Source organism: Ostrea edulis, chromosome 2 (genome assembly GCF_947568905.1).
Source record: "Ostrea edulis chromosome 2, xbOstEdul1.1, whole genome shotgun sequence".
Taxonomy (NCBI): Eukaryota; Metazoa; Mollusca; class Bivalvia; order Ostreida; family Ostreidae; genus Ostrea; species Ostrea edulis.
In genome coordinates, this window is record NC_079165.1 from 46,340,569 (window position 1) to 46,357,967 (window position 17,399).

General features: G+C 36.1%; 1 protein-coding gene across 1 annotated transcript in view; it reads left to right on the forward strand.

Moving 5' to 3' along the window:
- LOC130051710 (minichromosome maintenance domain-containing protein 2-like) overlaps window positions 1-17,399 on the forward strand; it is a 165,082-nt gene that overhangs the window by 42,518 nt on the left and 105,165 nt on the right. Inside the window, exons 10-12 of the mRNA XM_056154210.1 lie at window positions 6,096-6,113; window positions 13,086-13,145; window positions 17,264-17,306. Coding sequence (XP_056010185.1) covers window positions 6,096-6,113; window positions 13,086-13,145; window positions 17,264-17,306 — 121 coding nt within the window. The remainder of the gene's footprint in view (window positions 1-6,095; window positions 6,114-13,085; window positions 13,146-17,263; window positions 17,307-17,399) is intronic.

The following is a 17,399-nucleotide window of genomic DNA, read 5'->3' on the forward strand; positions in this document are numbered from 1 at the left end:
CTCAAGAACCACTGAGCCAGAACAGCTGAGATTTATATGAAAGCTTCCTGATATAATGCAGATTCTAAATTGTTAAAATCATGGCCCCTGGGGGGTCGGATGGGGCCACAATAGGGGGTCAAAGTTTTACATACAAATATATAGGAAAAATCTTTAAAAATCTTCTTTTCAAGAACCACTGAGCCAGAAAAGCTGAGATTTATATGAAAGCTTCCTGATATAATGCAAATTCTAAATTGTTAAAATCACGGTCCCCGGGGGTCGGATGGGGCCACAATAGGGGGTCAAAGTTTTACATACAAATATATAGGAAAAATCTTCTTCCCAAGAACCACTGAGCCAGAAAAGCTGAGGTTTATATGAAAGCTTCCTGATATAGTACAGATTCTAAATTGTTAAAATCATGGCCCCCGGGGGTCGGATGGGGCCACAATAGGGGGTCAAAGTTTTACATACAAATATATAGGAAAAATGTTTTCCCCAAGAACCACTGAGCCAGAAGAGCTGAGATTTATATGAAAGCTTCCTGATATAGTACAGATTCTAAATTGTTAAAATCATGGCCCCCGGGGATTGGATGGGGCCACAATAGGGGGTCAAAGTTGGTTTTTTTCGTTGTTTTTTTTTTTTTTTTTGATATAGTGCAGATTCAAGTTTGTTAAAATTATGGACCCCGGGGGATTGGATGGGGCCTCAAGGGGGACATCAAAGTTTTACATACAAATTTATAGGAAAAATCTTTTAAAATCTTCTTCTCAAGAACCACTGAGCCAGAAAAGCTGAGGTTTATATGAAAGCTTCTTGATATAGTGCAGATTATAAATTGTTAAGATCATGGCCCCCGGGGGTCGGATGGGGCCACGATAGGGGGTTAAAGTTTTACATACAAATATATAGGAAAAATCTTTAAAAATCTTCCTCTCAGAACCACTAAGCCAGAAAAGCTGAGATTTATATGAAAGCTTTCTGATATAGTGCAGATTCAGGTTTGTTAAAATCATGCCCCCATCCCCTTGGGGTAGGATGGGGCCACAATAGGGGATCAAAGTTTTACATACAAAATATAGGAAAAATCTTCTTCTCAAAAACCATTGGACCAAAGAAGTTCACATTTACATGAAAGCTTTCTGACATAGTGTAGATTCAAGTTTGCAAAAACCATGGCCTACAGGGGAAGGTTTGGGGCCATAATAGGGACTACGGTTTTACATGCAAATAGATATGGAAAATCTTCTGATATGGACCAAGGTGACTCAGGTGAGCGATGTGGCCCATGGGCCTCTTGTTTGTTTTTTCATTGTTTTTTTTTTTAAATAAAAAAATTGGAGGTGTATTAAATATGCTAATTCCTAAGTATATCTGGTTTTAGTAGGTCCCTGATTTTATTTTTCATTTTTTCTAAAATGATTTATTTAATATACCGGTATGTAATGCGAGATAGCTGTCCATAAGCAAGCCATACTCATTTTCTGCCGACGAATAAAATAGTATCGTACAGTTAGTTTGTCCTAACAGGTAAATAACGGTACTTCACACCGCGGTGGTATAAATCTGCCCCGCGATTAAATCCTGCGGAGGGATAGCGCGGAAAGGATTAACATACCGCGGGGGAAACGCGGTCTAATACGGGATCCCCGATGGCCTTACTGTATTTATTTTGAGGTCAAGGTCACTTTGTCACTAAATGCCATAGATTTGAGCTTGTCCGGTCTCTTACTTTCATACTACTAGGGGCATCTTTGTGAAACTAACATAACATGATCACATCCAAAAGAGGAAGGTTCCTATTTATTTTCAGGTCAAAGGTCAAGGTCTCTTTTTCACTATATACTGTAGACTTGAGCTTTCCTCTAACTTTTATACATGTACTTGCTGGTGCATGTTTATCAGACTTCAAATCCTGATTACATTCAAGATTCATGTTGCTTTTGAAATCCAAAGGTCAAGGTCATGATCACACTAAATAACTTTTGCAGCCATTCAAAGCTTCATACTTATAAACTATATTAAATATGTGCATGTTTTTACTTCGCGAATGCAAGCGTGCATAATTTTCCAAACTGCAACTCGGTCATATATATATGCATCTTTGATGCGTTTTAGCGATTTTTCCTTCTTGTATTTTGTATGCATATTTTGAAAGATTATAAACATGTGCACAAAAGAATCCATATTGAGACTTAAATGCAAATATGGACTATGATACTCAAGTGACTGGTAATTAGGCCCATTTGCCTTTTGTTTAAGGATGGCCTAGTTACAAAAATGAAAGCTTCCTGACATAGTGGAGATTCAAGTTTGTTTAATCTTGACCCCTGAGGTATGTTCAGGCCACAATAGGAGATGAAAGTTATACACACAAATATATAAAGAAAATCTTTAAAAATCTTCTTCTCAAGAACCACTGGGCCATAAGTGAAAGCTTCCTGATTCAGATTTGTTCAGATCATGTCCCTCAAGGGTAGGGTGGGGCCACATTAGGTTGATTGATTGATTGTATCTTGCTTAATGTATCTCTCGAGAATTTTTCACTCATATGGAGATGTCACCCAGACCGGTGAAGGGCTTCAAATTTAGGCCTATGCTCGACACTTATGGCCATTGAGCAGTGAGGGTTCTTTAGTGTGCCACACCTACTTTGACACGAGACATCCTTTTTTAAGGTCATCTTCGAGGACCCATGACATTCACACCTGATGCAGAGCATTTGGTGGATGGAACTTTCACGACTTAGGTCTGTCGCAGGGGATCAAATTTTTTCTATGCAGATATATAGGAAAATCTTCTCCAGAACCACTGGGCTAATTCCAATCAAAGTTGATACAAATCATCCTTAGGTGAAGGGGATTCAAGTTTGTTGAAATGAAGGGTCATGCCCTCTTCAAGGGGAGATAATAAAAAAAATGCAATTTAAAAATGTTCTCAAGAACTACTGGGCTAGAAAAGCTGAAATTTCCTGACAAAGTGGAGATTCAAGTTTTACATGCAAATGTATAGGGAACCAAACTTGGCACAAAGCATCCTTAGATGAAATTTGTAAATATGAAAGGCCATACCTGTCTACAAGGGCATATGATAAATACTGAATTTGTAGTCAAGTTTAAGGATTAAGTTTGATAATTAATTTTTAGTCATTGCCTTTGAAAAGATTTTTCTGAACCAAGCTGCTTGTATGATGATAGTTTTGCTCAAGCATGTTTATTGCTAGGAACTGCTGTTCAGGTGAGTGATGTGGACCATCAGCCTTTTGTTTTTATGTCTCCTCTCTTCCAGGGGGAGACATATTGTTTTTATACTTTCTGTCCGTCTGTCTGTCACAAAATCTTGTGAACGCTTCTTCTATATGACTTATTGGATAGACTTGAAACTTTGTACAATGCTTCATTATATTGATTGCCATTTGTAGATATGCATATTATTTTCCTTAAAGGGACTGATTCATGATTTTCCCCAAAATTTTCTTTTTCACTTTTAATGATCAAAATCTACTGACTAATGTGTTTAAAAGAGTTCATATAAAAATTAAGGTTATACATTATCACAGAATCTCATTTTAGAGAGTTTATTATTTGTTTTGTAAACAAAGATTGTGGTATGTTATTTTTTACAAAATTTTCAAAAGAAATTATTCAAAAGAAGCTTATTATATCTTTCACATTTCAAGCATTTGGGGGGTAAATGTGTCATCTAAAAGTTAAGATTTGTGATAATGCAAAATTAAGATGCTTCATATTACAAAATCAGTATTTCACTTGTTTGTATACATAAAAAGACTCGAGTCTTTGTTTACATAACACAGATTTAAGGCTAAAATATTGCTTTTATATTCTTGCATTCAGAAGGTCAAATTTTGGCTCTCAATATCAAATGAGTTATGTTTTTAATGTTTACCATAAAAAATGAAAAATATTTTTATCAAAAGTCGTGAACCAGTCCCTTTAATTAAAGTTCTGGTGGATTTAAGACAGATGGAAGATGTAAAATAGCTTGTGAACAGTTATCTGATAGATTTGAAATTTTGTACAATGCTTCAATTGCCATTTCCAGATGTGCATATCGTTGAGACAGGAGGATCCAATTATTTTCCTGAACGTTATAGTGGATATAAGAGGGGTGGAGGATGTTAAAATAGCTTGTGAACACTTCTCCTATATGGTTTGAAACTTTGTGCAATGCCGCCTTGCCATTTCTAGATGTACATATTGTCAGGAAAGGAGGATCCAATTGTTATCCTTTAAGGGGCATTAGCTGTGAAACGGATGGCAACCATTTTGATCTCAAAATCTCTCAATGGCATAGGGATATATATTAATGACTAATAAAAACTTATTTCGTACAAAAACAAGAGAAACCTAATAAAATTACATTAGATAACCGCTTTTAATGTAAAGAAATATACAAGGAAGAGTTACTGTCTTGCAAGATAATTATTTAATCATCAAAATTACACATTCATGTTCTTGCTTTTAGGTTAAAAAATGTTTGAAATAATTTAATATTGGTATCATAACTGAAATATATAATATAGAGCAATTTTATTGAATTCAATGTTTGGTGACAAAATGACAGCTAATGCCTCTTTAAAGTTATAGTAGATCTGAGGGGTGGAGGGTGTAAAATAGTTTGTGAACACTTCTCCTATATGGCTTATCTAATAATGTCTATGCTCCTGCTCATGCTTTCTCCTTCATACCATGGAGGAGGTGCGGTTTCATTTGGTGCACTTCCAATTTGGGGAGCTGGGGAGACATTTGTTTTTCATAAAAACAATCTCTAGTTTTAATTTTATTCTTAAAAATCTATGGCCATCAAAAGGATCTATCTTTTTTCTAATGGATATTTCTCTTACAGATTTTTGTCATGGATTTGAAAAATATTAGCAAATAATTTTTCAGTTTTCATAAATATTTTTAATTTAAAACATTGTAACATTTATCTGAGTCTTTTAAGCATGTTTTATTAGATATTCATATCATTCATCAAATCACAGTGAAATTTGGACTCTAGAATCTCTTATTTGCGAACAAAACACCTTTTTAGGTCACCTGAGTATTGCAATCGGTTGTCGTGCATTAACAATTGAACATTTTTAACTTCTTCTTGATAACTACTAGTCTAATTCTTTTCAAATTTGGTATGAAGTATCTTTGGGACAAGGGAAACATAAATTATAAATTTCAGGTCTCCAGCACCCCTGGGGCTTTAGGGGCAGGGCAAAAACTGCCCAAAATTGACCAATTTTCAAAAATCTTCTTCTGAAGAACCGCACACGTGCAAGAAAAACTAAATGCATGGTGGTGGAGAGCAGGAAGGCCTTTACCAAAATTGTAAATTTCATGATCCCCAGGGTAGGGGTTCTGACCCCAGGGTGGGGCCAAACTTGTTATATATAATGTTTATGTGTAAAACACTTAAATAACATCTTCTTTAGTGCTGTTGATACTAAATTGAAACTAAATGGATAGAGTAGGTAGTCTTTTACCAAAATTGTAAATTTGATTTTCCCCAGAGTAAGGGTTTTGACCCCAGGGTGGGGCCAAACTTAGCATATAGTATCTATGTATAAGTTTGCTGATACTGTATACAATCTAAATGCATACTTAGGAATAGCAGAAAAGGATGTACATATAATGGTGAATTTCAATCGAAACCCAGGGTTATGACTTAAGGATGAGTCCAAATTAGTTATATGTTTTGATGTTTTAATGTTAATACACCTATTATTTAAAGCCTTTCATCAGTGTATGCACTTTTGAAGCCATGCATTGAAGTTTTAAGAACACATCTTGTTTATATTGTTGCTGAACATTAGAATTTAGCTTAGATATTCAGAACAGGAATTTTTTTCTAGATTTCATAGCGCATGGAAGTAGTGATAGTTTTTCACTAGTATTCAGGTGACCGATAAGGCCTGTGGGCCTCTTGTTTATCATTCGAGGGGGGGGGGGGGGGGGAGAGAAATTCATATACATGTAAAATAATTGAGAGCTTGTTTCACTTTTGATAATGAAATCATACTTCATATGAGGTGCTTTAACGAGCCATTAAATAAAATTTTGGTGCAATGAACCACCATAATATTTGTTAACTTTCAGGTGAACAATGTGTTAGAGGTAAGTATAATGAAATTTATTAAATGTCAAACAATTACAGTCAAACTTGTCATAAGTGGTCACCTCTATCAAGCAGTTGCTTGTGTCATATAGTCATTTTATTCTCTCCCAATTAAAAATCCTATATAATATATAACTATTAAGCAGGCACTTGTGTAACTTAGTAAACGGTCATCAGATTTCATAACATACTGCCATTTTCCATGTGTATAGTCGCCATTTTCCGTTTGTATAGTGGGCATTTTCCCTGTGTATAGTGGGCATTTTGAATTGTCATGTAAGTTGCATCATTTTATAAAGAGGCCTACGACCAGGTGTAAGGTCATTAAAAATGCCTAAATATACGACAAATTAAAATGTGGTTGTAAATCTACACCTACTCTTGGGGTAGACACGAACTTAGTCTGAAAGCAATAATTTCAACAATGGTCATTTATACAAGGCCTAGAACAAGAGAACAGGTATATAATGTAGGTCGAATGTTTTAGAAATCATGTATGACATCCACCTTATCAGCAGTATCAGGGGGTGTCCCCTTTTTCTGACAGATTGTGGCCTTATTTGCCATGATAAAATAAATTTACCAATCTAGTGACACTAGTAGTAAAAATACTACAAAGAAGTTGCTTTAAAGCATTGAAGAAAATGAACCTACAGCCCCTCCCCCATTTTGATTTAGAAAATTTAATTTTTCTGTTTTGGTTGTCTAGATATTTTGGACAGACTTGCTACCTCCACCCCTACCCCTGAAATATGATAGTTGATGGTACAGGGGTTTCAACAGTCTCGGTTGAAGTCTGCATTTCGCCAATTCTATGGTCGTTATAACGATCTAGTTCGTCAATACAACCTATCATTGGGTCAAATGCTGTCTTATGTGTCTCATACCGATTGTTAAGCCGTTTTTGGCTCACTGATTTTGACTGCGGATAACTCCATTTACCTGATCAGGATATAGGGCTCACGGCGGGTGTGACCAGTCAACAGGGGATACTTACTCCTCCTAGGCACCTGATCCCACCTCTGGTGTGTCCTGGGGTCCGTGTTTGCCCAACTATCTATTTTGTATTGTTTATAGGAGTTATGAGATTGATCACTGTTCGTTATCTTCACCTTGCATGTATTATGTGCCTATTGTCAGATACCTTACAAAGACTAGAATGATTTAGGCCCTATTAGCTTAATGACTTTGTAATCCATTTAGCATTATAGATATTTAATGATAAACATTGAATGAAATAGCTTTTTCTGCTAAAGCCCACAATTATAACTACATGGAATTTTTTAAAAAATTTCCAGCAAATGTTCTGTTTTGGCTCATGTGTACCGTAGAAGTTGGAGTATGCATTAAACAAAAAGTACTAACCATTGACAAAAACACCCCTAAAATGCAAATGTATATTATTCTATTGTTTTTTTTTATAAGAATCCAGTCAAATTTTCTTTTTTAGGTCACCTGAGTAAACCTATTGCAATTGCTTTTCGTCCGTCCTCATGCGTCGTGCGTTAACAATTGAACATTTTTAACTTCTTCTTGATAACTACCTGTCCGATTCTTTTCAAATTTGATATGAAGCATCATTGGGACAAGGGGGACATAAATTGTAAATTTCAGGACTCCAGCTCCCCTGGGACCCTAGGGGTGGTGCAAAAACTGCCCAAAATTGACCAATTTTCAAAAATCTTCTTCTCAAGAACCACACACATGTAAGAAAAACTAAATGCATAGTGATGTAGAGCAGGAAGGCCTTTACCAAAATTGTAAATTTCATGATCCCCGGGGTAGGGGTTCTGACCCCAAGGCGGGGCCAAACTTGTTATATAGTGTTTATGTGTAAAACACTTAAATAACATCTTCTTTAGTGCTGTTGATACTAAATTGAAACTTAATGGATAGAGCAGGTAGTCTTTTACCAAAATTGTAAATTTGATTTTCCCCAGAGTAAGGGTTTTGACCCCAGGTCGGGGCCAAACTTTGTATATATAGTATTTATGTGTAAGTTTGCTGATACTGTATACAATCTAAATGCATACTTAGGAATAGCAGAAAAGGATATACAAAAAATGGTAAATGAACCCAGGGTTATGAATTTAGGATGAGTCCAAATTAGTCATATATTTTGATGTTTTAATGTTAATACTCCTATTATTTAAAGTCTTTCATCAGTGTATGCACTTTTGAGGACAGTGAAGTTTTAAGAACACATCTTGTTATATACTATTGCTGAACATTAGAATTTAGCTTAGATATTCAGAACAGGAAATTCTTTCTAGATTTCATAGCCCATGGAAGCAGTGATAGTTTTTCACTAGTATTCAGGTGACCGATAAGGCCTGTGGGCCTCTTGTTTTCTTATGTTTTACACTTGGTGAAAATTTCCTGGAGAATGAACAAATAAAGTTATCATTGAACTATATATTAAGCATATATCATAAGTTATTTTTACATAAACCACATTTGGGACCAGAAGAGCTGAAATTTACATTCATGAAAGCTTCCTGACAGAGTGCAGATTCTAGGTTGTTAAAATCATGTTAAGATGGGGCCACAATAGGGGATCAAAGTTTTACATACAAATATATCAGGGAAAATCTTTAAAACCACTGGTCAAGGAAAGTAGAAATTTACATAAAAGCTTCCTGACACAGTGCAGATTCAGATTTGTTCAAATCATGACCCCCAGGGGGGAAGGATGGGGCCACAATACGGGATCAAAGTGTTACATACGAATATGTAGGGAAAATATTTAAATATGGGCCAAGGAGACTCAGGTGAGTGATGTGGCCCATGGGCCTCTTGTACTTGTGTCCATCCATCCATCTGTCACAAAATCTTGTGAATGCTTCTCCTATAATATGGCTTATCGGATAGACTTGAGTTTGTGCAATGCTTCATTGCCATTTGTAGATGTGCATATTGTTGGGACAGGAGGATCCAATTATTTTCCTTAAAGTTTTAGAGGATCTAAGAGGGGTGGAGGGTGTTAAAATAGCTTTCTTGTGAACACTTCTCCTCCTATATGTCCTTTTGACTGCTAATACAAGTTTGACTGTACATAGTATGAATATTCTTCTTTTGAAAGGGAAAGCTGAATTTATTTATAATAAATAATGTAGAAAACAATACCTGCTGAATGAAAGGTGAAGATAACAAACAGTGATCTATCTCATAACTCCTGCAAGCAATACAAAATAGATAGTTGGGCAAACACGGACCCCAGGACACACCAGAGGTGGGATCAGGTGCCTAGGAGGAGTAAGCATCCCCTGTTGACCGGTCACACCCGCCGTGAGCCCTATATCCTGATCAGGTAAATGGAGTTATCCGCAGTCAAAATCAGTGAGCCAAAAACGGCTTAACAATCGGTATGAAACACATAAGACAGCATTTGACCCAATGATAGGTTGTATTGACGAACTAGATCGTTATAACGACCATAGAATTTGCGAAATGCTGACTTCAATCGAGACTGTTGAAAGCCCTGTACTATCAACTTGTTTGTCAGTATAGCTTACCTCGATTTAAAAACTGACTATACGCAGAACAAGCTCGTGCATATCGAATCAGTTGAGATATAAACACTATATGCAGGTGATAATGGAATATTGCTACATAAATATGGGAAGTTGACGATGGACTAGAAACTGAAATCATCCCGTTTGTCATACAGTTGAGTTGTCAGTTTGCCGTTAATGTCTACTTTCAATAAAATATCTAAGTATGAAGCAGAAGTGGACGACTCTGTGGTGTTCTTTATTTCGAGCTCACAGGGATATATCAAATCGACATATGAATGAAAGTTATTATTGTTAATAGACAAAACGTCATCGATATATCAAAATGTCGAATAGAAGGCCACAACGAGAGATTTTTTCTTGTCGCGTAGAAGTTTTTGAATAAATTCTGCTTCATATGAATATAGAAACAGGTCAGCTAACAAAGGAGCACAATTCATGCCCATGGGAATTCCAACAGATTATTGGAAGACCTGATCACCAAAGACCACAAAGATATTGTCAATGAGGAACTCTAGCATATTTTTTATTTCAACTTATTTCAACTGAATATAAATCACCAACTTTCTCAGTGTATAGCATGTACTACTTTATGTGAATTCTTCAAAAATTAATTCATAAAAATGTTTCAAATTTTGGCATGTATGTAAAATATTTTGACCTTGTATGGAAAAAAATATTTTGACTTTGAAACTTTCATCTTTATCATCTCTCCCACTGAGCTTTTGATGATTTTAGAGCAAGATTCATTTGTTTGTCATCTCTCCCACTGAGCTTTTGATGATTTTAGAGCAAGATTCATTTGTTTGTCAATTGGTTGTGTTAATCTTGTATTTTAATCTTGCTTTTACATTATTCTTCCTGTCATTTGTGATTGTTAACACTGTTCATCATTCTGAATCCACAATGGTACGAATTACCACCTAATTTGTACCTAATTAATTGTACCCACGTAGTGAAGTTGCGAAGGGTATAATGTTTTTGATCCATCCGTCAGTCCCTTTTTTGTCAGCGCAACTCCTCTGAGACTGCTAAACGGAAAATTGTGAAACTTTGTAGTTAATAAGGACACACTGTGTAGATGTGCATATTCCCAGGAAATTCTGCTTCAATAATTTTTCTGGGAGATATGCCCCTGTTTAATTTAACAATTCGAACCTGTCTGTTCTGCTCTTGTCAGCGCAACTCCTCTTAGACCACTCAACAGAATTTCGTGAAGCTTTGTAGTTAATAAGGACACATTGTGTAGATGTGCACATTCCCAGAAAATTCTGGTTCAATAATTTTCCTGGGAGTTATGCCCCTTTTGAACTTAGAATTTTGAGTCCATCTGTCCTGTTCTTGCAGTAATGCATAACATTACCATTCATTATGTAAGGCATTGTCAAGCGTGGGGTATGTGAGCTTGTGCACCTCTGCTTTCTTTCATTACTCTAAATTATTATCTTTCCATTATTTTTTTTTCTCAATCTAAAATATATATTTATTTTCATCCCAACCTGATGATGATACAAACTCTCTACACCAGTGTCTGTACTCTTATCAGATTCACTGATGACAAAGCAGCCATGTAATATTCACATTCAAGTAAATTTTTACAGTTGGGGATTGTTTATTTCATAATATAGTGTATCATTTTCATTAAAGATATAGATTATTAATATTTAGTTGTCTTTTTTTGTAGCTTGTAGTATGTTTTTATTTGAGGTTTAGATAACTAATAGTGCCGTGGCCTTTCCAGTGCCCTCTTACACACACATATATGTATGACATATATGTGTAAAGGATATAAGCCAAAAACTGTCCATTTTGTGAGAGAAAGAACTGATCGAGGCCCGTAGGGCCGAGATCAGTTCTTTCTCTCACAGAATGGACAGTTTGAGGCTGATATCCTACTTAAAACATTACATCTTTTGTTCTAAGAATGGACAGTCTTAGGTAAACCCCTTGACAATGATAATTATGAATAAAGCTATTTTTGAATTGTCTGACAATATATAACCAGTCTTGCGTTGAAGTCTGTTTCTTTTGTTCACTTATTGGACAGTGTCAGGTAAGTAGTCTTGTACTGCAGGTTTTATTTTCACTCACTCTTTTGTACTGAGCCATATCAACATGTCGTCCTCTGATGGGGAGAGCATTTTCATTGCACAATCAAAATTTAAGGATTTTAATGAAAGTATTACAAATATTATCTTAATGAGTGTTATATTCTGGATATGGAAGGTGAGAAAGTTATGGAGCCAAATTTTGGTCTGAAAAGCATTGTGTTTTCAAATATTTGGATGAGGAAATAATTAATGCCAGTCAAAAGAACTCAATCCGCCCATCTCGTGAAATGAAATTATTCATGAATAAAGAGAAAATAATAATTCAGAATTAGGATATGCTAATAAAGAAAACATAAAAAAGCGTTGTGAAGAAGTGTTGGATTGTGCCTCTGAATCCAGCGAAATTCAAATACAGTATGGAAATGTGTCTTTCAAATTTAAGATTTGATGCGATATAATAATGGCCAATGGAATAAAAAAAATTGTGAATCTTAAAGTTGAAGCAGAGAATTCTGCTAATGGGAAATATCGTTTTAAGTGTTTCAGTGATTTTTCCGATATCTGTGTTGATTCTTACTTGCAGGGAATTTAAAATTAAATCAATCTCTTTAACAAACGTATTGTCTTTCTCTTATTTTCAGCCTACATGTAGACGTCTAAGTAGTTATTGGGTTTACTTGGCACTGTCCAATAAGTTGACAATTACTGTCCATTTATTTTTAAGAACAGACGGTATCTGTCCATCCTTAAAAATGATGGACAGCAATTGTCAATTTATTGGACACCTATAGGTAACTTTTTCACTACAAGTGGACTTTCTCCTATATAAAAGCCTAAAAGGACAATTTAACAGATTGCGCAACAAAAATGTTTTAGATATATATATATATATATATACACACACACACACACACACACACACAGATGTACTTTATATTTATGTAATATAAAGTTTGATTAAAAGTGGACCTCTATTTAGAGTTATTCCTCTATACACCCACCCTCTACATACACATTGATATTGTGTTGCAATGTATGTTTACATATTTGTATCATATACATTACACATATGGTACATATATACATGTATATCATGGAAGATATTATTCCTCAAGGCAGTGAGGCAGATTATGATAAATATGTACTTATGAATAAATGTGCAAGTCTTGGAGCAATTACCCATAAAATGTGTTATGATTTTGAATCAAGTGGTAAATATTTTATGTTCATTTGAGACTGGGTTGAATAAGAAGATGAATAAATGTCACTTTCACTGAATCCCAGTAGTATGAACATGCATTTTTCTACAGATTTTTGAACAGTTTGTATGTGTGTGTTGTTATTTTTTGTTGTTGTTTTGGGTTGTTTTTTTGGCATAATTTTGATATATTTATAGATTTAACAGGGTTGTGTTTCAGAAAATGCAAGTATACCCAAAAGCATGCAGCTATATTGTAAGTATATTATTGAATACTATTACATAAGTAAGTGTTCTGTATGCAATGCATTACACTGATTTTATGCCCCTGAAAAAGTGGGCATATTGGCTTGCATCTGGGTTTGTCGTTGGACCAACAATCTGCTCAATATCTCATACAAGAATCCTTTACTTGACAGACATACATCAAACTTGGTACTTTGGTACATCTTAAGGAGTAGATGACCCCTATTGATTTTTAGGCCATTGGGTCAAAGGTCAAGAGTCAATCTTCCACGAACATAGCAAGATGTCTGCTCAACATCTTGGGAATCCTTTCCATGACAGACATCAAACTTGATAAACTATGTCTACCTTAGGAGCAGATAACTCCGATTGCTTTTGAGGTCAAGGATCAAACTACTCTGGACATAGGAAGATATTGTCCATTCAATATCTTAGAATCCTTTCCTCAACAGACATCAAACTTGGAATACTTGTAGAGGACATTATTATCTTATATAAATCTTGAGAATCTTTGCTTGACAATCATCAAACTTTGTACACTTTTTTCCCCCAAAGCGGTAGACGACCCCTATTTATTCTGATATCAGGGATCAAACTGAATATAGTAAGATACTGTTTGGTCAGTATCTTAAGAACAGACATAAAACTTGGTACACTGGTTGTCCTTAGTGGTAGATATCCCCTATTTATTATGCCCCCCTTTGAAAAAGGGGGCATATTGTTTTGCACCTGTCGGTCGGTCGGTCTGTAGACCATGTGTTGTCCGCTCAATATCTTGAGAACCATTCACTTGATGATAATGATATTTCATATGTGGGTTATGAGTAGAAGAGGATCCCTATTGTTTTTCAGGTCAAGGGTCAATCTACTCTGGACATAGGAATATAATGTCCGCTCAATATCTTGAGAACCCTTTGCTTGAAAGACATCAAACTTGGCACACTAGTACATCCTAAGGAGTAGATGACCCCTATTGATTTTGAGGTCATATGGTCAAGGGTCAAACTGGACATAGGAATATACTGACCATTCAATGTCTAGAGAACCCTTTGCTTGACAGACATCAAACTTGGTACGCCAGTACATCTTCAGAAGAAGATGACCCCCATTGATTTTGAGGTCACATGGTCAAGGGTCAAACTGGACATAGGAATATACTGTCCGTCAAATATCTCGAGAACCCTTTGCTTGACAGACATCAAACTTGATACACTGGTACATCTTTAAGAGAAGATGACCCCTATTGATTTTGAGGTCACATGGTCAAAGGTCAAGGGTCAAACTTGACATGGGAATATACTGTCTGCTCAGTATCTTGAGAACCCTTTTCTTGACAGACATCAAACTTGGTACACTGATACGACTTCAGGAGAAGACGACCACTATTGATTTTGAGGTCACATGGTCAAAGGTCAAGGGTCACACTAGACAGGAATATACTGTCCGTTCAATATTTTGAGAACCCTTCGCTTGACAGACATCAAACTTGGTACACTGGTACATCTTCAGGAGAAAATTACCCCTATTTATTTTGAGGTCACATGTTTAAAGGTCAAGGGTCAAACTGGACATAGGAATATACTGTCCGTTCAATATCTTGAGAACCCTTTGCTTGACAGACATCAAACGTGGTACACTGGTACGTCTTCAGGAGAAGACGACCCCTATTGATTTTCAGATCACATGGTCAAAGGTCAAACTGGACATTGGAATATACTGTCTGCTCCATATCTTGAGAACCCTTTACTTGACAGACATTAAACTTGGTACACTGGTACATCTTCAGGAGAAGATGACACTTATTGATTTTGAGGTTGTGTGGTCAAAGGTCAAGGGTTAAACTGTACATAGGAATATACTGTCCGCTCAATATCTTGAGAACCCTTTGCTTGACAGACATCAAACTTGGTACACTGGTACATCTTCAGGAGAAGATGACTACTAATTATTTTAAGGTCACATGGTCAAAAGTCAAGGGTCAAATTGGACATAGGAATATACTGTCCGTTCAATATCTTGACAGACATCAAACTTGGTACACTGGTACATCTTCAGGAGTTGATGACCCCTATTGATTTTGAGGTCACATGGTCAATCCACTCTTGACATAGGAAGATATTGTCTGCTCAATATTTTGAATTGATGATACTACTCTCAATTAAATGATGTGTGTGTGTGTATAATCCTTTTTAATTTTGCACCATGGGGGGCATATGTGTTTTACAAACATCTCTTGTTATAATTATGTTTATTAAATATTTCTTGTTTTAAATAATTTTCTTGAAAGGGGGGGGGGGGGGGGGGTATATACTAGAATTGCCTTGTTCATTTCTTTTTAGCTCACCTGAGCTGAAAGCTGAAATGAGGTTTTCTGATTAATTTTTGTCTGGCGTCCAACCATTCATAAACTTTTATTATACCCCCCACAACTTATACTGGAATCGGGTTGTCCGTCCGTAGACGCAATGGTTTCCGGGCTCTAAAGCATTATCCTTTCCACCTACCGTCACCATATCATATATATGGACTACCCATGGGATGAAGATGTTCCCTATTGATTTTCGGGTTCAAAGGTCAAGCGCACTGGACATTGAAGTAGCAATATGGTTTCCAGGCTCTAAAGTGTTATCCTTTCCACCTACAGTCACCATATCATACATATGGACTACCCATGGGATGAAGATGTTCCCTATCAATTTTGGGGTCCAAAGGTCAAGCGCACTGGAGATCGAAGTAGCAATATGGTTTCCGGGCTCTAAAGCATTATCCTTTCCACCTACAGTCACCATATCATACATATGGACTACCCATGGGATGAAGATGTTCCCTATCGATTTTGGGGTCAAAAGGTCAAAAGTCACGCGCACTGGACATTGAAGTAGCAATATGGTTTCCGGGCTCTAAAGCGTTATTCTTTCCACCTACAGTCACCATATCATACATATGGATTACCCATGGGATGAAGATGTTCCCTATCGATTTTGGGGTCAAAGGTCACACGCACTGGACATCGAAGTAGCAATATGGTTCGGTTTGTCATGCCATTTGTTTTTTACACTCAGAAAAGAGGTAGTTTATACCTATTACCAACACTCTTTGGGAGATTGGGGTAAGCGGGGGGTATTCTTAGTGAGCATTGCTCACAGTACCTCTTGTTTTTTTCTACTTCTCCAGAACTACAGGGCTAATTACAGCCAAATTTCCCTTAAAGCATGTTTGAGTGAAGAGGATTCAAGTTTCTTCATATGAAATGGCATACCCTTTTCGAAGTAGAGATGATTAAGAATTAATATAAATTTTGTGGCATCTTATAAAAATCTTCTCAAGATTAAGCTTGTTTCAATCAAACTTGGCACAAATCAATTTTCAACTCAGGTAAAAGAGATTCAAGTTTGTTCAAATGAAGGGTCATGCTCTCTCCAAAAGGCCAGATAATCAAGAAAAGGCAAAAATGGGTGGGGTCAAACTGGACGTATATGTAGGAATATACTGTCTGCTCAGTATCTTGAAAATCATTTGCTTGGCAGACATCAAACTTGGAACACTGGTACATCCTAAGGAGTAGATGATCCCTATTTATTTTGAGGTCACATGGTCAAGAGTCAAACTGGACATAGGAAGATACTGTCCACTCAATATCTTGAGAATCCTTTGCTTTACGGACATCAAACTTGGCACACTGGTACATCTTAACGAATAGATAACCCCTTTAGATTTTGAGGTCACATAGCAGGGCATATGTTGAACATTTCTTGTTCATTTATATATTACTTGTAACAAGACCTTCATTTGGTACTAAAGTTTTTGACCTTATAACCTTTACCTCAGATTTTGACCTCCTTTTCGGAAAAGTTAACCAAGGCAATACCTCCTGAATATGGTTTAAAAAAAATTGATGGGAATAAAAATTGGGCGGGGGATGTCTTGAAAATCATAATAGGATTGCCAAGGTGGCAAAGGTAAGCAATGTGGCCCATGGGTCTCTTGTTCAAATAAAGTCTTGTGTAAATGATATAATTTAGAAGAATTACCTCAAGAGGGGTTGGAAGAACAGATTCAATTGAAAAAAGCTTTCTGAAATTATTGATTGATAGATATGAATTCATTTGACATTTGTTTTCTGTCTTTTTTCAGGCAACAGGGAGTATAATTTTCCAAAAATGTTGGCTTACTTTTTTGGAGGTAATGTTATATTCAAAATAACATATCTGTACTCTTGTGTATTTTTGAATACTTTTGAATCACTTATTTTCATGGGGTCAGATGTTGTTTCAG